The 27,965-nt window shown below is 37.4% G+C and overlaps 1 protein-coding gene across 1 annotated transcript in view; it reads right to left on the bottom strand.

Moving 5' to 3' along the window:
- Positions 1 to 605: 605 nt before the first annotated feature.
- Positions 606 to 27,965, bottom strand: part of TMC1 (transmembrane channel like 1) — a gene marked incomplete at both ends in the record, with an annotated part of 94,934 nt that continues 67,574 nt past the window's right edge. Inside the window, 7 exons of the mRNA XM_084237782.1 lie at positions 606 to 628; positions 4,605 to 4,656; positions 4,772 to 4,850; positions 8,513 to 8,638; positions 12,162 to 12,401; positions 17,208 to 17,275; positions 27,480 to 27,608. Of these exons, the coding sequence (XP_084093908.1) occupies positions 606 to 628; positions 4,605 to 4,656; positions 4,772 to 4,850; positions 8,513 to 8,638; positions 12,162 to 12,401; positions 17,208 to 17,275; positions 27,480 to 27,608 (717 nt within the window). The remainder of the gene's footprint in view (positions 629 to 4,604; positions 4,657 to 4,771; positions 4,851 to 8,512; positions 8,639 to 12,161; positions 12,402 to 17,207; positions 17,276 to 27,479; positions 27,609 to 27,965) is intronic.

Genomic DNA, 27,965 nt, shown 5'->3' with positions numbered 1-27,965 from the left:
CTTAAGGGGAGAGACCTGCAACTGGTGCTGATCAGATTCATCCCTTTTCATATTGAAATCAGAAGCCAATAAAAAGGTTTTGGGTTTATATTTGTGGGGACCATGAATGGGCAAACAGAAAAAAAAGGAAAATATGGACTTGGTTTCAAAAAGTGAGTTAATGAATGATTATATTGAGTATTTTATGAAGATATCTCTCAACTTCCAGGAAAAGAGAAGATGAAATACTCCTGTTCCTATCCCAAGAAACTTAACAGAAGAAATTCATAAAATGAAAGTCCATGTGAGCAAATGATTTTAAATTAACTTATCAAGTAAACCATTAATCTATGTTGTTGATTCACATCCATTTAAAATTCAATTTTAAAGGGAAGTGGGTATGGGAGAATGTGGCAAAACGTAGAAAGAAATCTTTATTTTGGAGAAAGGTGGAGGTCCTGCTTGCCAAATTAATGTTTTGATGAACCAGGCTGACCTTGATAATCCACCAGGTTTAGAACAGGGAACACCAACTCCACAACTCTTATGCTCTGGACATTCACCTGTCAGTCCTTTCAAACAGCAAGGTGAGGAGTACATGTGGGCCTCCAACATATCTGTGAAAGTTACTGGCCACCAGCAGCTGCAGCTGTTCACAAAGAAAAAAAAAAAAATAGCAAGAAGTGAAGAAAAAGCAAATGGAAGTTTAACTTACTTTTAATGTGCTTAATGCTTCTGAATGAAGTGACCTGAAATTTGTCTTCTGAACGTGGTCCAGGGCCCTCCGTGGCGGCACAAGGGGTTAAGATGCAGCCTGTGAAGCTGTTCACAATCTCTGCAGCACCAGTTCAATCCCCAGCCGGCCAGGGAGCAACCCACATGGCACAGCAGACCTCTCCTGACTTGCCCGCTGCTCCCCTCAGCAGTGTACTTCCGTCAATCTGCCTGTGCTGTTCCCTACTCTGTCTCTGGTGAATCCTCTCACACACACCCCCACACACCTCTAGCCTGTATCCCAGCTCTTGTATGCATAAATAAATAAATCTTTAAAAAAAAATGTGCTCCAGGTTGCCATAGTATTTAGCAAATTCATATTGAAAATATCTCTATATTTCTTACTTTACAAAATTCTCACAAATTCTAAAGGGAAAGTAAGTTTCTGCTTTATTAAAATACCTGTTTATTACTGCTTATATAATTAATACTACATCTATTACATTATAATATTATGTTTATCCCTTTCAAATTTTTCCAGTAAAAGAATTCCAGTAAATGTTCTTATATTTCAGTATCTATGTCCAGGATATATTTGTGAAGCCTTTTCATTTGATAATGTGAAGTTATAGACACAGTCTAGATACTACACAAAAGTTTTGCAGGTACATACCTCTATACTCTTATCTTCTGCAAAGTCTGAAAAATACTAATCAGTTCCTGAGAATGTAGACTACATACTAGACTCCATCTCAACAAAATACCCCAGGTAATGACTGCATGAACAGAGTTCAGATAAAAAGGAAACCATTGCTCTTCTTGATGTAGGAGATATGAAGGTTCGCATGGACTGTGTAGGTAAATACATAGGATTCAACTTTTGCTCCTTCTCAAACATGACACTTAAGGAATTTGGGGATGGACATAAACCCATAAAGAAGGGCAGATTAGGAGAGAAGATAACAATAATGATATTAGAAATTAGAAAGAAGACAGAAAAATAAAAAGTGACATTAGATATGACAAATATAATTCTAAGCCAGCATAGAAGGAAAACTGGGAGCAATGTAATTTACACACAAAATCTCTGGAAGATTCAGGAATTGGCAGCAGTAGTGACCAATGTGAACGTGAGAAATCAGTACAAAGAGGAGACTGGCTATTTGTTTAAGAAACATTTAGAGTCCCAGAGTTATTCCTCTTGGCACAGATCAGTGACTGACCCCTCCATTCTCTGGCAGAAAACTGCAAGAATTTTTTTTCTAGAAATAACAAAAAGAAGTTTGTGGGCTAGAAGAATATAAGGAGTAACATAGTAAGAAGTAGAGACTTCAGTGAATATTTTTAAGTAGAAAACTGAGATCTGTGACCACTTTTTCTGCACAGGTGTTTTAATTTTGCTAGGAAACCTTTACTCTCCAGGAAGAAACTTGGATGTGAATTGTCTGGGGAATCTGGCCAGCTCAAAATGAAAGCCCCCAAGATAATGACACACGGGTTCATCAAAACACAGGCAGAGTTCTAGAATGAAGATGTGTCCACACACTTTGCACAATTTTAGACCTTTCAAACATGTGTGTCTCACCCCTGATTAGGAGCCTAGGGTCAAACATCATGATGCCCCTGAGAAGATTCTACAGTAGACAACAACAGGCATAAGAAAGCACAGAGCAACTTGTGGAAAAAGAAGACTTTGAAAGAAAAAAAAACTTTTTCAGAGTTACTAATATTCTCAAACAAACAAAAAAAGCCATTGCAGTTATTAAACCAGAATATGATGCTGTTTTAAAAAGAGAAATTAGATAGCAAAATAACTTGCGAAAATTAAAATTATGACAACAGAAAAAGGCAAGATAAATAATGAAAATCAAAGTTAAGGAAATATTTATGGGTTAAACAAAGAGACAAAGAGGAGCATAATCAAGAGAAGTAAGAAAATTACAGGCCCACTATCTAAATACTATGAATTTCATAAAGAGAGAACAGAAAAAAAATGAATAAGGAATCATATATAACATTTTTTTATAATTTCCTGCAACTAAGGTGCATGAGTTTCTCAGTGAAAGGGCCATTGATAAGGACGCAGGTATACAAATAGATTCATTCAAGACATCATTCATGAAATTTCACATGATAATTCACATATTCACAATTTCCCAGATAAGCAAAACAGACTGTTAAAACTACAAGTCCCATAAGAAAGATTAAGAATCAGAATGACTTTAGATTTTCAATAGAAATTCCAAAATCAGGGAGACATGGACAAAGTCTCTAAAGGAATATTATTCTAAAGGAAAATTATTATTGATCTAGTTAGATAGGCATTTTCTACACCTACCTAAGCTATCAACTAAAAGAGAAGATAAAAGAAGGGCAGTATCAGAAATGCAAAGTCTCAGGAAGCTTACTATTACATACCCTTTCTTTCCCCAAAATATGTGACCATACCAAGAAAGGAGTTGGAAAAACAGAAAACGGGATATTCAAAACAGGATAAGGTGTTAGTCTACAGACTGGCATGAAAAGAAATCAAAGGATGACGACAGCATACCAGACACAGAAGGGGAATCCACTGAGACTGGAGGAGTTCAGGCCACACTCAGAAAGCATGGCCGAGAAGCCCTGAGTTCTGGAAGAGCTGGAAGGGGAGGGTGGAACAGCGACTATCATTGCTGCTGCCCAACATGTCTGATCTGGGAACAGGCCAAGGAGGGGCTGGACTGGGGAGCCACACATCTCTAGAACTACTGCAACGAAGTTGAAAAAAAGAAAGGAAAAAGAAACAAGTAACTTAATTATTAAAAAATGTATAAATATTTTAAAAAAATTATTGTCTTTTTTCCTCTGAGTGTTATAATCTCAGGATGTGGCACTGGAAGTTGCTGTGTCCATTTCTGGGGCTATAAAAGGCAGTCAACATAAAAGAGGGCAGTGCTGACAGAATCACTGAGAAAAGGGATTAAGGCCAGGAGGCTTTTAAACTTGGGGTAAAACATGGCCTAAGCCATAGGTACCACCCTCTGTACATTTATGTGGACAAATAAATTTCTTCTTTTCTACTTAAACAAACTTGGGATGAGTTACTTTGTTACTTACAGGGAAAGAAATGCCTGCTAATATAAAGAACTTTAAGAATGGAGAAAAATTGGGGGGCTCCTCCCTGGTGGCGCAAAGGGATAAGACGCAACCTACGAAGTTATACACAGCCACTGCAGCACTAGTTCAATCCCGGGACAGGGAGGTGATCCACATGGCACAGCAGACCTCTCCTGACTTGCCCGCTTCTCCCCTAGCAGTGTATTTCATTCAGTCTGCCTGTTCTGTTTCCCACTCTGTGTCTGGTGAATCCTCTCACCCCCCACACTTCTGGCTTATCCCCTAGTTCTTGTATGCATAAATAAATGAATCTTTTTTAAAAAAAGCAGATCAATAATTTTGGCAAATACTAATATATCTTGTTCTAGTATTTTCAAATTGAAGGGGGTGCAAAAAAAAAAAGAGATTACAAGAATTAGGAATGATTAAATGAATTAGGAGTGACTCTGACAATAATAGTGCTGGGTTCTGAGGTTATCTTTGTAGTTTATCCTTCTATGTATAATAATTACTCAAAGGACAGAAGAGATTCTGCATTTGTATTGCCTAGTTGTATGATTAGGTAGATTTTATTTTCTTTCAGTTTGCAAAACCTCCTATCACTACCTCTAAGGTTACATGTCCAAATTTTTTTTCCACTGCAAAACCACTAACCCCTTGGGTATGGTGCCTGAGAGAGGGTCTAAACTGGTGGGCAATAACATCTGAGGATGTTATGCTAAGGCAATAATGTCACTAAACATTAAATGCCTTATTTGGAGGAAAAAAAGGAATATACAATTTTAGAGGAAAAAAATCACAAACATATTTCCAACCTGCTCGTGCACTTGTCATTTTCTTATTTCGCATTTTGTTCTCCAAGGCTTGCTATGTGATTAAAAAAAAAAAAAAAAGCAGAAAAGAGCATGAGATTTCCTGTTTTCTCCTGCTTACCACTAATTACATTAAAGACATTATTTCTGTGAAATTGATTTTATCCTACCTGTTTCATCTTCCTTTTTAGATCCAGATTTGCTGTCTTCTGGCCCTTTGCAGTAGCATTAAGATAATAGATGGTCAAACTAAATTAAAAAAAAAGTTAGTTTTTTAATCCTCAAATTTTAAAAAAATTTACATTTAGCCATAGGATGGTACCTGCAGAGTAGGCTCTAAGATATTTTTTACTCTAAATTTTTACTCTAATAAGCCTCTTATTTTGTAGGTAATGACTGGAGTACAGAGAACTAAGGAAGAACACTAGGAATTATACTCGGTCCTCTGTACCTCTCTAGTGTACCTCTGTATCTCTTTTAGTGCCTTCTTGGAAATGTATTAACATTGTTCAAATTTAACTAAAAGTACATGTTAAGTCAATTCTAACAGTATCCAAGAGAATAGAAAAATCTGAAGCTTAGGGAATGTGTGGAATAAAAAGGAAACTGACTTTCCCCCTTAAATTCTTTTCTTTGGCTTTTACAGCTAAAAAAGTATCATCATAGTCACTGTTAATTAATATGGATTCTTTTTCTTTTTTCTTTTTTTAAAGTTTTATTTATTTATTTATTTGTTTGTTTGTTTGTTTATTTATTTATACAATCACTGGGTGCAGTCAGAAGCGCGGAAGGTAAGAGGATTCACCAGAGCCAGAGCAGGGAACAGAACAGGCAGACTGACGAAGTACACTGCTGAAGGGAGCAGCGGGAGAGACAGGAGAGGTCTGCTTCGCCATGTGGGACCCTCACCAGCGGCCAGGGATCAAACCGGCACTGCAGAGGCCGCGGGCAGCTTCGCAACCCAGCGCTCAACCGCTGCGCCACCGGGGAGGCCCTGGATTCTTTTTCCTTAGGATATGTTTTTTACATTTCTCCTTCCTTCGAACAGAAAATGTTTCATAAAAGACTGTTCTTGGCTTTTAAGTGACATTTACATTTCTAGAGAGAGCAAGCTCTGGCCAAACATTTGTGCAAAAATAATTATGCTCATAGTCACTTAAAGCAAGAGAAACAAAGAAAAAGATGATGTTTAAAAAAAAAGAAAGGTAATTGGCATTGCTCTTTGTTGCAAATAACTGGATACTGAACACATTTCCTTTAGTTACCAACATGCCAGTTAGACCCCTTATGAGCCATCTGGTACTAGCAACACAATTATTGATATGGTTTAGCTGGGTTTGTTTATCTTTTATATGAGTAATAGGTGTTTAAATGAGATTACATACATGAAAATATCTGGTACACTATCTGGCATGAAGTAGGTACTCAATAAATGTGTGTGTGTCCGTCTCTGTCTGGCTGTCTGGCTGTCTGGCTGCATGCCCACATTATAAGGATTTTCTTAGAATAATTCCTGGATTTGGAAAATGAACTCAAAGTCTTCACAAGTCATTTGCAATTCTGGATTGTCTATTTTTCTAGCACTTTTTTCCTGCCTCATAATGTACCTTAGATAATTACTCATAAATCATTTTCTAGTTTCTAAAGGAATGAACTGTCTGCAGAGAACTAACCTGAACTCTATTCAGTTACCCAAAAAACACCCTAGCTGATTTAATATGATTCATTGGGGGAATTAAAATGCTTATAACATGTAGCATTCTCTAATTAAAAGTCATAAAAAGCCAAGCCAATTGCACAGGGCCCATAAAGTGGGAGATGAGAACTCAGGATTTAAAAAATCAAATTGGCAATAAACAATTTGGTTTTAAATCACAATCTCAGAACTAAAAGCAATCTTGTGGGACATATATTGACCCTGAAATCTTGCCAGCTTTCCTCTAGATGTTCTGTGTAGGGGTCAGCAGACTATGGTCTCCAGGCCAAACTGACTTTCAGTCTTTCTGTATGGCCCATGAATTAAGAATGGTTTGTACATTTTTAATGATTACATAAGTACTTACATAATAGCCTCAATGTTGTCACCTGACCCACAAAGTCTAAAATATCTGTACATTATCTAAAATATCCCTTTAAGAGAATGTGTGTCCACCTGGATGTAGACCATCCCTGACAAGACTTCTTTCCCACTCATCCTGAACTCTGTGTCTGGTGCTGCAAATAAGAGGGGAGAATAAAAGGTGGAGAACAGGAAAACATGTATTTAGATTCATTTATTAGTCATTTGATTTGGGGCAGATCTTCCACACACTATTAATATGATTACCAGGATAGCCTCTTAAGGTTATTGTGGAAATTAAATGAGTTAATATGCAGATAGTGCTGGGAAATAGGTAGTATTAGCTTCTCTTCCACACACTTGCAACAGCTTATTAAATCTTCAATTAGTGGCATTTGAACAACCTTATGTTTCTTTGCTTAAAAATAAATGTCTCTCAATAAATTAAGAATATAGTAATAAAATTGGACATTAAGTTTTGCAGATTTTTTTTTAAAACAAGATCTCATTTATATCACTAAAGAGCCTTGACTTTTAAAGGCCACAGGATACTTAACAAGCTTTCAGAAGCCACTGTATCATGAAAACGTAGAGAAGGAAAATCCCTTCAAGGGCCGTCTGGTAAAACATACTGCATCCAGTAGGTCATTTTCTAACATATGTGCACCAAAGATTTACTATCAGATTCTTAACGTCACTCCATGATCAAGGCTCTGTAATATACAATAGTAATCGGTTTTAATGTTTAATTATCCCTATAGGCGATGACATTCCCTCAAGGGAGGTGTCAAGGTGTAAAAGGATGAGTGCTGGATTCTCTGTCAAAGCCCTACTTTTTCCTATTACCATTTTTCTGATTTCTTACCTATGAAATGTCACAACCCCTCCAGACCTCCCCAGACCCCCTGCCATTAAGTCAATTTTTTATTTGGTAAAATTGAAGAAGGTAGCAACCATGATCTTCACAAAGATGCTGGTAACAACTTGCACCAGGACCCTGCTCATTTACTTCAAATCCCTGTTTTGCTTTTATTTAAGTAAATCCAACCCTTTGCATCTGGTTTATTTCTAAAGTGTCTCTGAGGGTGGTTTTAGACTTTCTATTTAGAAGGGGCCTCAGGGACTGAAAGGAAGGATTAGGGTACTTTTTGTAGCTCTTTCATAGAAAGCATATATTTTTGTTTAGAATATAAGTGTACCTGTGGTGTCCAAGAGTCAGAAGCCAATAAAAGCAATATGGGAGGAAAAACCCCTTCCAAAGTACCCCTTTGGCTATCACCTGACTTTGAGGATGTAGACTAAGTGAACTTTCCAAGACCTGCCCAGTATTCTGATTCTATTATCATGGACACACAATTATCGATGAGCCTCTAGTATCAAGGACAGGGTGGTTTTTAAGGCCTCTTAAGGTTTTAGTCTTAAAAATACCCTATAGGGCTCTCCAGAGAAATATTAACTTAGAGACTCATCATTTCTGTGTGTTCACAGCCATCTGCTTTATGAAATAAGAGGTGGGGGCTGGGAGGTGGGGGGAAGCTCAATGTGCTGATTAGATTTAGCAGTTAGCATTTATGTTTCCCTTGCTTTAGCTGTTTACTGATAATTATTTTAGTTACTTGGGAACAAATCTTATAATCCTAGGCAAGCAAAGACAGATGCAGATGGCTATGAATTACATCCAATAGGATCAGAACATGGCTCATGAATTTTAGCTTTTCACCACCATGTAATCATGCTGAATTTGATTAGGTCACAGCACAACCCTTGGGGAGAGTAAGAGAGCTGAAAAAGCTGAAACTTAAAAGGCAAGAACATTATAAAGCCTCTTTCTTTGAGGAGGGAATGCACATACGCCATAAGCAAAACGACAGCAATGACCAGTCCAGGATTAGAAAGCTGTCTTAAGATCTTTGCCATCCAGCTTGGGAAATCATGCTCCAGTGTTTCTCCAATGACTTCAAACATCCTATTTTTGCCACTGGAAAGAAAAATAAAAGGGGATAGAAGTTTATTTAAAACACGGAAAAGCAATGGTTACAGCAAGAAAACTAGCAATCTTCCTCAAACACCGCGTAAGTACTCCTTCGGGTTAGGAATCTGATAAACCAACAACTGCTGACACTTGGACCTCATATTATCAACATAATGGATATAATATGAGACATGTTATAAACATAAATTCATAGTCAACATAGTTAGGAAAGTAACCCCAGCATTAGAAGATTTTTTTTTAAAACTGCATGTAGGGTAAGGAAAAATGTCAGGCGTTTCTGCCCTCCCGCCATCAGGATAGATGATGGATCCCTGAGGTCCTGAATGCATGCCTGATGGCGGGCACCTGGAGTAGGGTGTGGGCATAGGTAGATGGGATTCACCTGGGCTAAGACTGTGCTGTTAAGGGCAAGGGCGGCGACACAGGGATGCCAGCAGAAGCCAAGAAGCCAAGTAGAAGCCAAAAGAGAAGCCGAGAAAGAAGCAGAGAAGCAGAGAGAAGGCGAGAGCCCAGAGAGAGTGCAGATTTGCTGGGGGCTGGGAGGACTGCCAGCCTCCCCGGCCCCTAGCACCCCTGCCTGCCGTGTACCTGGTAACCCCAATAAAAGACCTGCAAAAGCCACTAAGGACTCCGACTCCTCCTTTACCCGTTCTGCATGGGATCTTAGAAAACCTGCACCGTGTCTGTTCCTGCACTCTACACTGCATTTCTATGGTTTTGTTAGAAATACTTTTTTATAAACAGTACGTAAACATACTTCAGCCAGCGAGCCTACCTCCTATGATGGAGAACATGCTTTTTGGGCTGAATCAATAATGTACTCGAGTTTTAAGTAGGCTTGGAAATGTGGATAAGGAATAGTTTAACAGAATAAAATCCAAATATAATCCAATATCTCTTTTCCATGTAATAGCTTGTAGGTCATTTTCTACCAGATTTCTTTAATTAGAACCACACTGGACGATGAATCCTTTCTCTCTCAGTATTTCTTCTGCATAGGTAGGCCCTAATGAAAACCAGATGGATTCTACTACTAAGAACAAAAAAAGGGAAGAGAAGGAAAATAAGCTTAAAAAGTAAAGGTCTTTAATGAGTTTGCTCTTGACCCACTCAGGGAAGAATCAGACCCTATAAACTCGAAAAATATCTGCCTTAACATAGTTTATAATATTCAGAACTATAAAAAGAATATTGATTATGTTATTTTTTTCTGTATATGCATATTGATTCTACTATGAAAAGATGTAATTTTCTGAGAAGATATTAGATTATCACCAAGTTGTAGCATCATCAGAATAATGGTTGGTATAACTTGCAATATAATATTTTTGTTTCAATTTTTTAATATTTATTTCATTTATTTATGTATAGCAAAACTGGGGTATTGGCCAGAGGTATGGGGGTTAGGGGTGTGAGAGGATTCACCAGAGACAGAGTGGGGAATAGAACAGGTGGATCTACTGAAATGCAATGCTAAGGGGAGTAGTGGGCTAGACAGGAAAGGTCTGCTGCAATGTGGGTTATATCCCTGGCCAGGGATTGAACTCAGGCTATAGCAGTGATAGTGCTGAGACTTAACCCCTAGGCCATCAGGGAGACCCCTCACTTTTTGTTTTTAATCTCTAAAAATCCTCAGTTATTAAATGAGCATGACCTACAGGTTCCAGATCAATTTTTTTTCTCCTGATCTAACTAATAATATCTTTCAATAGATTCAGACTCTAAGCATTGTGTCAGGAGTCACTGGACTACAGAGGTACAAGTTTTCCATCACATTTGCAGATCTACATACTAATTAGCAAGTACTATAATATATAAGGAACAATCAAGTTTACCGACAATTAAAGATTATATCAGCTATTCCACTTCATTCTAATGGACTTGTCATATGGAGTGCAGCCAGAGGAAAGAGGGAAGTGAGTAGGAAAAGAAGGGATGAGATAATTTACCCCTCATATCTATCCACTGGGGCTATGGTGGATGAAAGTGGTTAAAAGATGGGGGAGAGGGGCTGGAATTTTACAAAATACTCATGTCTTACAAAAGTCTTGTTAGCAGCCCTGTGCCCTCAATGCAAAATTACTAGCATCTGGGAATTCCCTGTGTCTTTGCTACCTTTGATACATTTTTCTGAGGAGGATCAACTTTCAATTAAAAATTTATCTCAGATATTTAGTTATGTGAGTGATTTGTAATTATTGCAATTAACTCAAGTTTTTGGAGGTCTTATCTGTAGAATCTCAAGATCCTTAACTCTTGAGATTTAAGGATTAGGAACAATCCTTCAAGACTGCAATGTCATAGTTGGTCTCCAGATGTCACTATTTGCAGTATTTATTTCAGCCTGCAGGGGTAAGGGCTGGTGGGATGGGGAGGCGTGGTGGCGGGGAGGGGAAGAAAAAAGAATGAACAGGATTTGTCAACATCAGTTTTCTGAGCAGGAAAGAACTTCATCCACCTTGGTCCTGTCTACTGGCTCATTATTTTCTTTCTTTTCCTTCAAAGTAACAATAACTCAGACTATTATTAAAGCAAAATTGGGCAGTAAAGTGGGCAATAACCTTTTTCACTTTGATTTAAAAATTTAGGTCTGACAGCATAAAGAAGAAATTATATGTGGTCATTATTGCATCATGCTTGTCATTCATATGACTTTTCACATTCACATTTCCTTCACTGAAAAGGAGAAATACTTCAAATGTACGCTGACCAGTGACTTCAAATGCAGAGAATCTTGGGAGACTTTTTTTAAAGGAATGAAATGTCAATTCTCTAGATCCAGGGACTTTGCTTTCCTGATGAATGTCAGAGAGAGAACTCAATCATTAGGAACTATAGAAAAGTATATTTCTAACTTGGATCAAAGAGCCTTCTTAAATTCGTTGATTCTTTGACTTGAGTGATTTATCCTTGATATTTAGGTGAAAATATACATGAGAACCATTATTTTTTTTACTAGTATGCAGTAATGAAATCACAAAATGTGTGACCTTATTTATATTTATTATTAGATAGTAATTTATTATTATTGTTTAGATAATAATTTATTATTTAGATAATAATAAATAGGTGAGGTATTCTGCATTACTTATTGTTTTCTTTTTTTAGTTTTATCAATTTTGTGAGATGTGAGAAGTAGCAAAAATTTATGATGTCTACATGTAATGACCTAGTATAAGAAAAACTTTTACATCCAGGCAAACATAATCAAACCTTGCTCTTTGCTATCTCCTTATATGGAAATAGCTCAGATTCATTGCTCATATTTTCTCCAGGCAGAGAATGGAACAGCTAAATTATTTTTTCTTTGATGATTCCCAAATTAGAAAGTAGATGGAACTTGCCTAAGAATCTCCATGTCAAATAATGAGCCTGGATGCACAAAGGAACGTATTTCTATCACCAAAATGCCATTGTTTTTGCGGGAATATAGCCATACAATGAATGCCAATCACATTTACACAACTGGAAGAAAACTATACCCAAATGAAATTTCAAAGGCAAGAACCTGAAGGGGCCACAATCAAAAGATGGTGGGAGGGATACGATCATGTATAGGACAGGCATGGTGGATAAGAAGAGGATGAGCAATAGCATGCCCAGGTAGAAATTATTCGATCTGGAAGCTTTAAAGACTCTGGCCTCGGGAACATTGCAGCACATCACGGCCCAGCACTGGAAGTACATTGATGTGTGAAGTCGAAGAATATTGATGCCTGGGAGGCTTGGAGCAAAGAAGGAACCCATCCTAGAAAGAAAAACAGAATTCTGCTCAGTTAGTCTTCTCTCCATAACAGTCACATACAGGCTTATTTTACATTATACTTATTTGCACAGACAGAAAATATATTATCACTTTTAACCAGGCAAACTCTTTTTATAAATAAATCTGACTTATCTATTTTATCTTTCATACATATTTTACCATCTCCATTATTATAGGCATTTAAAATATAATTTTCTTAGAAATTATGCTGGTTACTAACAACATCTGCTATCATTAGAAAATTTAAACAACAATTTATTTGTTAACTTATTTCTTCTACTTCTAAAATAAACTTAATGTCCCTTAATAAACTTAATTTCATATCATTGATTACTGTATCTACATATTTAACATTTTTTATAATTGTCCCTTAAAAACACTCATTCTATTCAGATTAATTGGGCATCTGCATTAATTACTTTGGTACTGGCAAATTAATTTTTGTTTAATGAAAGAGAAAAAATTAAAATAAAATTTCTTTGCTTTATATTACTTACCATTTGTGGCTGCTATGTATTTTAGAGTTGAAGGGAATAATGCATTTGTATCTAATAATAGGCCATGTTTTATTGATAATCTATTATTGCTTTTGAGATGAAAATTTAACACATTCATTTAATTTAGATTATCTGCTGCTTTCTTAGTTTAGCTGATCCTAGAAATTCACTGCTTTGAACCTTTGATTTTTAAAAAGGATTTTAAAATGCCACTTTTATACAAGAGCCACTTACCATAAGTCACTTTTACTAGATGAATTTGTGGGAGTTTTCAACAAACTAAATTTCAATTTTCTTTGATGAGGAAATCCACTAGTACCATGAAGTCATATTTATAGCAATTGAACAGTCCAAAACCAATGAGAAAACATGTGCACTTATTTTAAGAGTACAAGCAGAGTTCTATCTTTTAAACTATCCTATCTATAATAATATCCTCAGTAATTCTAATTAGAGTTAGCATTTTATATTTCTTAGATACACAGAGCAATTGTTTGAACCAATACAATGTATATTGGTTTATATGGGGAAGTTTGAAATAGGTGAAGAAATTCATTTCTGCTCTAAGTGAATGTGGGGAACAAAGCAGTAAGCCATTTCACTGAAAAGTGGAATCTTTCCACAATCTGGGTAGTCTTGTTGATAGAATTCTACACAGCACACCTGAATAATGTTTTAACATACTGAATTGATCACAGGCATTGTAGGAAGTTAAATTATTTTTTGAAATAGTATGAACTTTGTGTGATAATGATGTGTCCGTGTAGGTTCATCAGTTGCAAAAATGTATCTTTCCAGTGCAGGGTGTCAACAGTGGGAGAGGTTGTACATGCTAGGGGAAGGAAGCATGTAGGAACTGTATTTAATTCCATTCAGTTTTGCTATAAACCTAAGAACTCTATTTGACATAAATTTTATTAATTAAAAATAAATGAGAGGATAGACTTTGGAACAATACAGTGTATCTTGGCTACAAGGATAATAAAGAGAACATGGAATCCTCAAAACGTGAGTGATTAACACTTCCAGCTAAGAGATCGGAATTGCAAAGTACTAGGTTATATTCCCAACTGTCAATATTTGTTTTGTAATGTGTTTTGAATGGTGATGCGCTCCCCTTTCTAAAAGTCAGATTTGGCCATCTGACTTGTTTTGCCCAATAAAACAGAATTGAAAATGAGGGTTTTTTGCTCTCTTCCCTCTCTCTTTACCACTCAGACCAGCAATAATTCAGATGAATTATCTTATAAATCTAGAAACAGAGATTTCACAGTCAGGGAAACTTAATACAGCAGAGCCTTCTACCAACCCATGTTGGGGATGTAGAGCAAAAAAGAAATAAACTTTTGTTTTCATAAGCCACTAAGATTTTGGGGTTGTGTTTCATTACTGCCCAATCTAGTTTATCTTAAGAGAGGATTTTGTACACACCTCAAGACTTAGACTTGTCTAAAGCCACATACATTTGTACCTTTAGACACATGTGCATCACTTACCTGTATGCGTATGTACATACTATAGACACATATTACATGCACATTCACCTATAGATAAATAAATCTCAATACTTCAAAACAACTATCACATAGGTATTTTGAACAAATGACTTGAAGAAACATTACCTAGAAAAACAGGTTTCTGACACTGTGATATCTAAACCTTAAAGCTCATTGTATTTTTGTTGTAACTCATTAATCAGCTTGATTCACTAAGCCCCTCACCCAGATTTGATCCCATCATTTGTCAGTTAAAGATCATTGTAATACTATAGCTTTATAAAATGTTTTTCTTCCAGATCATCAAATCAAATGAAAGCTTCCTTTATTTAGGTCCTATTATTATTCCAGTGACACTGTACATATCAGATAAACTATTAGCAAAAGTTGAGAAGACTGGCAGGAGGGAAGGTAAAGAGACAGTGCTACAGAAATATCCAGACCCCCCCCCCTCTGTGTGTGTGTGTGTGTGTGTGTGTGTGTGTGTGTCTTTCTCTCTCTCTGTTCTCTGCCTCTCCATCCTGCTATGCTAAAGATAAGATGTGCTTTCATTATTTAAAAGCATGATTATAGTAACCTCTACCATCTATAGAAAAATAAAAATGTGGCATCAAGTGCTATGGATCATTTTAACCAACTCATAGAAAAATGGATTTTGCCTGTAAATTTTTGACTTTAATCACATTGGCATAAATAACACTCTCTACTCAGAAACTGCTAAAGCAGAAACAGAACATCTCCAGTCATCAGCCAATGGAACTTAATACAAAATGCTCTTTTGTTTCTGTAGAAAATGGCCAAACTCAAGCCTCATGCCTCATAATCTAGTGGATTAACATGTGTGTGTACCCTGTACTGTGGCAGCCTAATAAGCTTAGATTACACACTCTCCACACATAACCTGCCACACCACATCCCAACTCCCTTACCAAAGTCCTGAGACTTAAAAAAGAGTATTTGCATAAAACATTGACCTGAAGGTAAATAATAGCTATCTTGCTTCCGGTACTCTGGAAGGTGGATCAGTATTTTGTACATGCAATAAAACACAATCATTTTCTGAAGTCCTCTTCAAACTTACAGAAGCAATTCTTCACCAAAATCTGAAGGGTGAATACATAAAATGTGATAGTATGATGATAATGTAGAGATTTTGATAATGAGTCTACCCCTGAGAAAAATGAATAAGATTTTATATATTTAAAAATTTCAATATGAACAATAGTGGACTAAATAGTTGCAAAATTACAACTGAAACCTGTCAGGACAGCTATTGCAACAGCTTTTCTGATAATTAAAAATAATTTCTAGGCCAACCTGTTGTCTTAAATCTGAAAAAACAAGAAATAGGCACACGCCATATGTTTGTACAAATGGTACCCACCAGGCTTGAGGGATTTATGACAATCTGTGTAAGGGACTAGGAGTTTTAAAGCTGTTATAAGGCACTGGTTTCTCATTACTCCACTAGCAATGTTAGCCATTTTCTGCCATGACAGCAGAATCCCCTCCAAGAAAGGAAAATCCCAGAGCCCATAGGAACTGCTTCCTTGACTATCTCTGACAGTCATCACATTTAGACCACCTTGACTTTCCTCCTTGCTTGGGAAAATAAAGGAAACATTTCACTCCTTAATAACTGTCTGAACACATGAGCCATAATCTACAAAATTTGGAAAACTAGGGAACAAGAATTCACATTTTAAACCTATCTAACAATGGAAACAATGATCTCTTTATAGTCATTTCTCCTATTGATTGATTGTAAGGCAAAGGGATTTGACAGGCCCCATGGCAAGACAAGGGGGCCCTTAGTTTTGGTCTTTAGATTACGGAAGATGATTTTCACATTTTCAGAAGGGTCCAGGCTCACAAAGTTTTCATAATTCAGGTCACCTACAGTTGAAGAATTTGAACAATATATGAAACTCATGCAAAAACTGTAGCTAGTTACTGGTACTTGTGCTCAGGACAATGGTGTGGTTGGTGGCACCATATAATATTAGACATATCAGCAGAATAAAGAAGTTCAGCCATGGGCTGGGGTGCCCTGAGTTAGGAGTGACACACTCCTAAGATACATGGTCCCCAGGTGAATTGCATGCTATGATTCACTTTTTAAATTCAAAATGGTTTCTACTTAAAAAACAAAAAAAAACAAAAAAAAAATGGTTTCTACTTAATCTACTATCTTAACCTGTCAGTGTTTACAGTGAGAATGCCTTCATTAAATAAAAGATATGACAATCCTTTGCACATCAAAAGAAATAATTGGGATGTGCAAATGGTCCTATAAAACATATTACAGAATAAAGACCATATTTTTAACTCAACCTCCCTAAAAGGTTTTTCATCTCTATGAATTTAGGGTTTGGTAACATAGTCTTTCAAAAGTGGCTATAAGTTGTATTTTAAATATATTCAATAGTGACATGAAAATAAAGTTAGTTTCTCAACAAGGCCTTATATTAATTCATTTCATATGTAATGTGGCTTTGGAATCATTCACATTTCACTGTAAGTTCCTAGAGTGATAACAGAATAAGAAGACTTCAAATAATCTCCAACCAGAACACAGATTCCTATCATCTGAAGAAAGGCGTACTCTGCAAGATGCTTTTGAGGACCAAGATTTAGGATGTAGGGGGAAAAAGTGAACCATTCAAAGACATCCAGTTTGCAAAGGTAAATACTGAGTCAGATACAGATTGTGGTCTCCTATGACACCAGTATATAGTGTTTTATGCAATAATAATCTTGGAGGCTTTTCTATGAGTGATGAACAGTTGGCCTACCAGATCATGCCTTGGTTGAAGATCAGAGCGAGGACATTGCCACTGATGTCAAATTCCGTGTATGAGGGCTGGAGGAGACACACATGTTCATTAAATTAGCATCTCACATGGTAAAAATTGAAAGGAAACTGTTTCATGTTTAAACACAGTTTGAGCTAGACTCTCAACTACTTTATTTTTTTGTAGCAATAAGAGGAAAATTATCAATATGATAAAAAATTAGCAATAAATAAAATAAGACAGCAACCTTCTTAACATAGTAATACAATATAAATAAATGTCTGTCATTTAGTGCTGTGAAAGTATGACAAGATGGACTCTTTCATACACTGCTGGTGAAAACTGAAGCAATCTTTTAGAAAAACAACTTGACAAAATGTAATAAATTCTTTAACAACTTCATTCTCTTTGCCCCTATAGTTCTGCTTCTAGGAATTTGTTTTAACAAAGTAATCTTAAAGGCTAATAAATTTTAATAAGTAGAGATGAAACCACCCAACTTTTGTTTCAGTAAGCACAGTGTATCTATACTATGTTATATATTGCAGCTAATTACAATCATTGATGGAATAATACTTACATAAATAAGAGAAATATACTCTAATGTCAAGCAAAAAATGTAAAATTGAAATTATACATTCAGTATTTTGATTAACTCTATATGAAACTACGCATAAGGAACAGACATGAAAGTAACCAGCAAGGTTAATACTGTTACATGTCGGTGATGGATTATGGTTTTTATTTTCATTTCTAAGTTCAGTATGTTTTGAAATATTTTTCAACAAAAAAATGTGAAATACTTCTATATTAAAATAAATACAGAGAAAGAAATGCAGCAGAAGTTCAAGAAATTATTTAATTCATCCAGTGTTGGTCTCCCAGGTGAACTCTCCTGCTTGGATCAGAAACACCAGGCTGTTGTGCTGAGAGGCACATATAGGAAATGAGGTAGACAGCTATCCTAGGGTGGCCTATTCAAAGGTTTCCTGGTAACACTTTATGCATCCTAGATGGCAATTTGCTATAGAATGGGATTAATGCAAATTATCCAAGACAATAAAACCAGATCCTATTTAATTTGAGACAAAGAATAATCAGTGAGTAGACTAATTGCTAACATGAGGAAAAAAAAACATGAAAGAGAGACTAACAGAGTGATAAGACAGCAGTATTCCAGAGCCTGACATTTGCAGGTATGGCTTCAGATAATACACACCCTCATAATAACTCCCTCCCAACACACACACACACACACACACACACACACAACCAGACTTAACACTTTCCTAACATGACCTAACCTTTTTTCAAATCCAAGAACCCAAAATACTTGCATAATAAGACAGAAAAGTTCTCTGATTTGTAATGCCAAAAAAATTACCACAATTTTCCAATGCTTTGCCACAAAAGTTCATGAATCCAGGCCTCAACCTCATCACTTTCCCAAAAAACAATGTTAACTTCCTAGTCAACTGAAATATATGGGTGATGTACCTTGCAAGAAATTTAAGGAGTAAACTACAACTTTAGGGAGTAAACAACAAAACAATCATTAAATAACAAGATAAAATGATCAGAAAATACACAATGAAATCATAAGAAGTCCTCTATAACAGCAAGGCAAAGATAACCTGGAGGATGTCAGCATAAATGCACTCAAGATACTGCTAAAGGATATGCAATGTGTTTCACTAATTTGCAGATTATCTAAAAGCATGATGTTCACAAGATGCAAAGAGGTTGGAGTGACCTGTAGCTTTTTCTTCCAAAACCAGCAATGAAATCATGGAAAAAATTAAATGCCTTTATCTTGAGAAACACTGACTATGAGTTTTTCTCTTCACAGAAATGCTTTGTCGGGATCATCAACCCTTTTCTCTGGAGCCCTGTGAAATGAGGAAACCCAGCTGACACAAGCTCCATCAGGTGACCTGCACCATCTGTGACCTTGGGTCAGCTCTTCTCTGTGTCAATTTAAGAATTCAACCTTCAACCTGACTTTTTTAGAAGTGTAGTCATTTAGGGAAAAAAACTATGGAAAATGAAAAAAATCACCCTTTTGGATGCACATTTTCTTTACTCTTCCAAGCCCACTAACTTCTTAAAGGTTGTTTGAGATGAGTATTTTTATATCCATATGACTAGAAAAGAACAAGAGACACACAGGGAACTCCTGGTCTCATACTGTACTTGCAGCAGGGGCAGCTGGAGGAACAAAATCTTTGATGAGTAAATTTACCTGATATTAAGACAGAGTTCAGGGCAGTCTTACTGTACCAAGTGGATTTGTGGTACAGACACCTGACTGGGATCAGTCCTGAGTAGCAGGCACATCCCCCTGCGTTTTCTGAGCAAACTAGGCCAGTCATTTAATTTTATTGGGCCTGAGTTTCCTCACAGATTAATGAAACAAGCTAGACAAGAGGTTGGCAAACAATGGTTCATAAGTCAAATCTGAAACACCACTTGTTTTAGAAATAAACCTCTAAAAGAATAGTCACATTCATCCATTTATGTATTTTCTATGGTTGTTTGGAACTGAAACAGGAGAGTTTAGTAGTTAAAACAAAACCAGCTGAAAGGAAAACTCTCTGTTTCCTCAACTGCTATACTCACAATACTTCTGATACAGATGTGTGGCCCCCCTCCACAGGCACGCACACGCGCGCGCGCACACACACACACACACACATACACACACCACTACCCTAATTAAGTCCCCAAATTTCTGTGGACATAAAGTAGATTTTCTATATTTCTACTCAACTCTGACACTGTGTGTAGGGAGTTAGTACAGACCACACAGGTTATGGACTCTCAAGGTAAGTCCTACCTCAGACACTAAGCAAAAGTCCAGGTTCTCACCTATGCTGAGCAACTGATTATAAAGTGAAGATTCCCAGGACTCCCTCAGGTTGGATAATTTGCTAGGACAGCACACAGAACTCAAGAAAACAGCTAATTTACTAGACTACCACTTTATTATAACAGGATACTACTCAGGAATAGCCAGATGGGAGAGATGCTTAAGGCAAGATATGGGGGGAGGGAGCACAGAACCTCCATGAACCCAATGGTTCAAGGATTTTTTTTAAGATTTATTTATTTATTTATTTATCTATCTATTTATTTATTTATTTATTTATTTATTTATTTATTTATTTATTTATGCAAGCACTGGGAACAGTCAGAAGCGCGGGAGAGTGAGAGAATTCACCAGAGCCAGAGAGAGTCGCAGAGCAGGCAGACTGAGGAAATACACTGCTGAGGGGAGCAGTGGGCGGCAGGAGAGGTCTGCGCACCATGTGGGACCCTCGCTGCCGGTGGCCGGTGATCAAATCGGCGCTGCAGAGGCTGTGGGCAGCTTTGCAGCCCAGCACTCAACCGCTGCGTCAACAGGGGAGGCCCGGTTCAAGGATTTTTATGGTGATTCATCACCTAGATGTAACTGTCATTAACTTCTTCTTTTTTTTTTTTTTTTTTGGAGGAACAGAGAGCTTTTTTTATGCAGCTAATAAAGGTGAGAGTATTTTCTGAAATGTATGCTTAATTGTTTAACTGCTGCCTCAGAGCATAATGCTAACACCAATGTTTAGGGTAGGTTGATTTTTTTTTTAATAAATTATTTTATTTACACAATGGAATATTACTCAGCAATCAAAAAAGATAAACTCGTGCAATTTGCAGCAACATGAATGGAGTTGGAAGGGATCATGCTCAGCGTCATTAACTTCTTAATTCTCCAAAGCCTCTCCCCATCCCTGGAGGGCAGAGCGGATGGGGCTGAAAGTTTCGACTTTCTTTTTTTTTTTTTTTAAGATTTATTTATTTATTATTTATACAAGCACTGGGTACAGTCAGAAGTGCGGGTGGGTGAGAGAATTCACCAGAGCCAGAGCGGGGAGCAGAGCAGGCAGAAGGACCGAAGTACACTGCTGAGGGGAGCAGCGCGCGGCAGGAGAGGTCTGTGTGCCATGCGGGACCCTCCTCCGGTGGCCGGGGAGCAGCCGGGGATTGAACCGGCGCTGCAGAGGCTGCGGGCAGCTTTGCAACCCAGCGTTCAACCTCTGCGCCACAGGGGAGGCCCAAGTTTCGACTTTCTAATCATGTCTGGGTCTTTCTGATGAACAGTTCCCATCCTGAAACCATCTAGGAGTCCACCAAGAGTTGTTTCATTAGAACAAAATATGCTCCTGATGCCCAAGATATTCCAAGAAATCTAGGAAATGGGGTTAATGATTAAATACCAAAATAAAGATGTCACTAGCACCTTTACCACTTAAAAAATTACAAAGTTTTTAGGACCTCTGACCACAGTCAAGAAATGAATGCCAAAATAAATATTTCTCATTACATCACAATATCATACCTGCAGAAGCAAAATACATATTATCCAGCCCTTTACAGAAAGGGTTTGCTGACTTTTGAACTAGACGTTTCTAAGAGCCTTTTCTAATCTAAAATCAAACTTGGTTAAAAAAATTGACCCAAATATTAAAGAACTGCTTCCTTGTGAGCACCTTTTAAAATAGAGTTTATTACAATATGCATTAAACTCAGCAACTCTAAAAATGAAAGAAATGTAAGACAGCACCCCACTCTTACACACTATAATAAAAATCAATGTTCATTCTTTTACAGGTGGAGTTTTTTTTTAAGATGTGAAATTATATTATGCTCTAAAAAACTGAAAGCAACATTTTGATGATATAAGTGAAAATCAATTTGCAGTATGTTTGTTTAATTACCTGTAAAATATTTTTTTTAAAAAGCTTAAGGGTAAATGATGCTTGGGGGTAAAAAATAGGTTTTCTTGCATCCTGAGATACTGAAATTTTTTCAAATGGGATAAGTATAATAAACCTGCTAATGGCTGCTCAAACAAGAATTTTAGGGGCCAGGAATAGAGGATTTAGACTAAGGTACATAATAGTTAAAGGAATTGAAAATTATCTTATTTATTTCAGACCTTTACTGGTGGTGGGTCAGTTTATTCAGCTACCCCAAAGAAAAACATATGATGCTCATTGGACTTAAAAAAAAAACCCAGAGGACCCCAACATGGCATCAGTCATACCACTGAAGGAAAGGAAGCTCTTGGATGTCAAACTAAGGTAGCTGCCAATCTGTCTACTAATAAGGGATTTCACCCCTTAAAGGCATTTGCTGGAGCATTTCAAAGAGGTTACTACCCATATTACAGCAAGTACATCAACGTGAAGAAAGGAAGCATGGCCGGGATTTCTATGGTGATAGCAGCTTACATGTTTTTCAACTACTGTCATTCTTACAAGGAACACAAACACGAGCAGCTGTATAAGTTATCACAGGAGAGCACCTCTGTCTTCCAGACCATGACCTTCTATGCCTGCCGCCCCTGAATCATTTCCTGTCTTAATTGAGAATTAACTCAATAAAATTGCTGGCTTGAGAAAAAAGAAAAAAGAAAACCCAGCCTCTTGCTGCAAGTTTTGTTATTTGGGGCAGATCATCTACCTATGGATGTCGTGACAGGCAAGTCAGGATCTCAGAGAGAATGCTGTCATTGCAATGAACTGCCAGACTTTTATCACATAAATGTCATTTCTCACAGCTGGAATCCCTCTACTTAGAGCTGGCCTGGCCTGTGATTCCGGGAAGTAGTTCTCAAGGGTGGTCCCTAGATCGGAAACAGCAGCATCACCTGGGAATTTGTTAGAAAAGTGAATTTTGAGGCTCCACCGTAGGTCTACTGAATCAGAAACCATGTGTTTTCACATGACTTCTGGAGATCCTTGTGCATATTAGAATTTGAGAGCCACTGACCTAGGAAAAGTCCTAGATCTACTAGGATGAATCAGTACCTTGAGGTTTTGTACTTGAAGTGGAACCCTAATTGCCAGCAAGATTCTGCTACCTGAAGACAGACTCCATCTAGTGTTCAACTGGAAGGTCAAAGTAAGCCAGTGTGCCTTTTCCCATGTTCTCATCCCTCTATGGGAAACCCAGAAATTCTTACTGACTCTTCATCAAGCCATCTTTCTGGATGGCTACAATTATCCATCATAACGCCTTTTGAATTTCAGGAAAGAAAGACAATAACTTCTTTTTTTTTTTTTGGTGGTGGTAGAAATGGACAAATTTTTCTCTTTCACTCCAGAAAGTATGCTCAAAAGTATCTTCTCTATCCAGCTCATACTCTTCCTCATTTCATGGCAGGTAGTTTCAGGTCATACTGTCAATTAGTAAGCCCAAAAGAATATCAGAGATACATTCTCATCAGTTTTTTGGTTTTTTTTTTTTCCCTAAAATAGCCCCAGTTGAGTCTGCATCTCTGTCTTCACTGACCATACTTTCCAGCTTCTGGACCTGGTCTTATTCCTATCCTTCCACTGAGGATGTTTTCTTCCAGCACAATCTTTTAAAACGCTGATCATCTTTCAAGATGGTTCATATGTCCCTTCCTCCTTCATATCTTTGTGTTTCTATTGAGCTCTCTCACTGTTCCTCTCTCCCAAAGTCACAGAGCAATTTTTTTTCTTATGGCATTTATATTTTCTGTTCTGAACTGACAATGGGAACTTGCAAGATTAAAGAGTTTGAGAAACTGGCTAATGGACATTTCATCAAGTGAGCAGTGGTTTCTCAGCTCTAGTCAATTTTTTCCAATAGGGAATATGAATCTAATGTTGTCAGGCCTTCCAATATGTCAAGAAAAGAAAAAAAAAATCTGTTTCTTTAATGTAAAGCTCCCAGTTTTTAAATATCAGTTGATTAAAAGAAAAAAAAAAACATTTTGCAGATCAAAGACAAAAATATCTATAAGCTGAATCTAGACTACAGACCTAAGCTTGCAAGCTCTCTTTAGGCTTAGATATTTCACATCTCTGTGTCCCCTTATCACTTAGCAAAGAGGTTTGCTCACAGTGGTGTTTATACCTGTTTAGTCGCTCAACTGTGTAAGTTATTCTCTTGGTAAATCAAGGAGAATAGGATCCATATCAAATATTCATCACCCTTCATGTTTTTGTTTACTTTTAATTAAGGTAATATTGATTTACAGCACTGTATATGTCTTAGGGAAATAGGTTCACAGCTCCTCAGATGCATGTTACCACACCAGACCCACCATCAAAGCACCCACAGGCCTTTGCCCTAGACCACTGGGCTCTACTCCACACTATTCCCACCTCCACCCTCCTTCTGATTCTAGTTGCCTCAATTCTGCAGTCATTTTTCTAGGTATTGGTTTGGTTTAGTTTTATCAGTTCCTTTGTTTGGTTTATCTATATTCCATATATGAATGAATCATCTGGCATTTGTCTTTCTCCTTCTGACTTATCTCACTCAGCATAATCCACTCCAGTTCCAACTCTGTTGTTGCAAATAGCAAGAGCTCATCTTTTTTATAGCTGAACAGTATTTCATCATGTTATATATACCCACATCTTCTTAATATATTACTCTGTCCTTGGGCACTTAGCCAACCTTAATGTTTTAAAAGCTGAGTTCCTCACTGCAGAGACTTTTAAATGTAACAAGAAAGAAAGTTCACTTTCTATGAGGAAATTATCTTTCCTGAACTTTGTATTAACCCAAGAGCACTGTCAGTGCTCAATAAATAATAAATTAAAATCATTTAATAACATCTCTTATGCATCCAGGTCACATTATATTGACTTCATATTTGAAGCAAAATTTTCTAGCACTTAAGAAGAAAGAAGTGATAAAAGGCAAGCATAAGTCAAACAACGTTCTAAGAAAAAAAATGACAATTTTTATGTCTGCCACAGAAGAGCTGAATCAGGCCAAGAAAACAGAAATGAAACCAAGCCAGCTGAATACCTCATCACAGCAAATGGGAACAGTGCAAGAGCATCCTGGATCTATAGCATTACCTCACTATTGTTCACCAAACAACATTACGTAACTGCCTTGGCTCATTTGAGAGGAATTCTTGGAGAAGGTGATCTAGTTGATGTAATAAAAGGTAGAATCTCAAAGTCAGAGAGCCAGGCAGAAGATCTAGTCTGGCGTCATCAAAATTGTTCTGGATGTAGGACTTCTCCAGGAACTAGAGAACATGAGATAGTCAGCAGTAAAGAACACCCTCCACTGGAAAGGAGACATCACTGACTCAAGAAAATGAAAGAGAACTGATTCTATGAGCCCATCCCTGGAATTGGGTGGAGTTCTGTCAATGTACAGTATTCCTCATGGTGCTGGAATGAGTAGGTTCAACATCGAATCAGTCAGGCAACACATAATGGCTGCCATATGACTAGCATAGTACTATTAGGTAGTTAGGGCAGGGAGGGGTCCTGTGATAATGAATGGCCAATATTTGGGAGAAACCAAGAAACTAGCAAAAAGCCTGCAGGGGACAACAAAAACAACATCTGGGGAGCACATGAATAGTAGAGGAGGTTGACTTTCAAATCATCCTGGTGGATACCCACCCTAATCTCTAGGAACCTGGAAGGAAATCACCCAGATTTCTCCCCTCTGTGTGGAAGGATGGAGTATGGATCTGATAAAATCTTTTTCCTAGAAAGACTAAGCAAGAAACTCAACACTCCATATGAGCCAAAAATCCCTCATCTTTTGTGAAAGTTGTTCTCCCATGGACTTTGCTGGCTCAGAGACCTTCCAGAGTATACTGGCACTAAGTTAACACCACGTTGTTTTGCCTGAAAGTGGCTTTGAATTCTTTTCTAGCCATAATCAAGAACTGAGAAACCAAAGACAGTTCTGCACATAGAGGTCAAGGACTGTTTTCCTAGAGCTTTCCTACTAATAGGAGACAGTTAATAAGCATTTAAAAGAGGAATTTGTCAAATAGTTTACATTATATGAAGAAAATAAAAACAGCATGCTGAAAGAAAGTGCTGATGAGCTATATTAGACTGGATGGTCAGAGAGGAGCTCTAAGGAGATGACAGTTAGCTGAGTACTTAATAACAAGAAAGAAATTCTTGCCAAGTTCTAGGAACCAGCATGTCAAGAGGGAGAAACAACTAGCACAAATGCAAGGAATCATCTTGTCTTTGAGCTTACGAAAGAATCCTGGGCCTCCCTGGTGGCACAAGAGTTAAGCACTGCACTATGAAGCAATTTGCAGCCTCTGCAGCACAAGTTCAATCCCCACCCAGCCAAAGAGAAACCCACATGGCAAAGCAGACCTCTCCTGTCTCACCCGCTGCTCTTCTCAGCAGTGTATTTCAGTCATTCTGCCTGTTCTGTTCCCCACTCTGTCTCTGGTGAATCCTCTCACCCCCCCCACCATCTCTGGCCTGTACCCCAGCTCTTATGTGCATAAATAAATAAATCTTTTTTTTTAAAAAAAGGAAAGAATCCTAATGTTTGTGGGCTTCATAAAACAAGAGCAAACATGGTAGGTGATAAGCCAGGGGCATGGAAAAGAAGCAAATCATACACAGTACTGAAGGCCCTAGAATGGGATTTGAACTTCATTCTCAGTACACACAAAGTGGGAAGATTTTAAGGAAATGAGTACTATAAACTCCTCAGGTTAATTCCTTCACATGACTGTTTCATTGCAAAAAGGGGCAGTAGATAGCTGATGGTGTTATTAGACAACAGAGTGATGTGTGTTCTGCTACTGCCCCAAATTTTGGGGGTAACCTAGGATTGAGCATACAGGATGAGCTGGTGATGAAGTAAACATCAGACAGTTTCAGAGAAACCTGTGCTGTTGTTGTGGGAAAGGAAGCCACCTTGCCAAAATTCATCTCCACTACATTCTAGAACCGTATCAGCAAACTAGCTCTAAAAACTTCCACAGGCCCCTGCTTACCTTGTTAGACTTTATGAAGCAAAAGCCTTATTTACTGATTTCTTTTACCCCCAGTGTACTGCACAGTGACTGGCACATGATAAGTGCCCAGGAGTTTGTGTGGTGTAATTCCAAAGAATTATTAAAATGTGCAGTTGACACTAGCCATCTTCCCTGCTTCTCGAAGTTGCAGCAAGCTTCACAGGGAAGGGGTGGTCTATGGGTCCAAGTTTTATTGAATTCATCATTTTAACAGACAAATTGAAGTCCATTGCTATATCCACCCTGTGCTGATTTTACCAGAATATTATAAACCATCATACTCAATTCTGATCCTCTCTGAATTAAAATTATACTCATTGATCTTTATTTATTGACATGTGAAAAAGTGACCCCACCTCCTAAATCCTCAGGCATGTTCCTCTTGTATAGTCTGTGTAAACAATAAACTATAAGGGGATAATTAATAAGAGAGCAATGATTATCACACTTACATATCCATATTCCAAGTCCCAACACCAGCAGTAATTGCAGAACCTTACAAAACAAGCCCGGAGAAAGTCTCCAATGAGGATCGTGACATAGGTTGTCAGAACATCAGAAACAGTGAGCCGCACAAATTCCTGTTGAAATATAATCTGCATTAAAATGTGCATTTCTCTCTTGTAACATTTCTCTCTCTTTGTCAACTTTTTCAACTTTGTCATGTTTCAAAATAGCAACAGATGGGTGAATTCCAATAGACAGTAATAAAAGTAATTAAGTATATCTAACAAAGTGAAATTTTTCCCCACTCCAAATGACAATATTAAGTCTTCTTACTGAAAACAAAATTTATAAGGATAACATAAGAACCAAAATCAGATAGAAAATTACTGACCACACAGAAATGCTCTTGATCCTTCTGGGGAGCTGCTTAATAAGTCATATAAAATAAGTCTCAGAATTGACCACTTGAGAGACAGAAGAGGGATGTATTG

The sequence above is a fragment of the Talpa europaea genome (genome assembly GCF_964194135.1).
Source record: "Talpa europaea genome assembly, chromosome: 7".
NCBI classification, from domain to species: Eukaryota; Metazoa; Chordata; class Mammalia; order Eulipotyphla; family Talpidae; genus Talpa; species Talpa europaea.
Note: the sequence above shows the minus strand (reverse complement) of the source record. Positions and strands in the feature narration are given on the sequence as shown.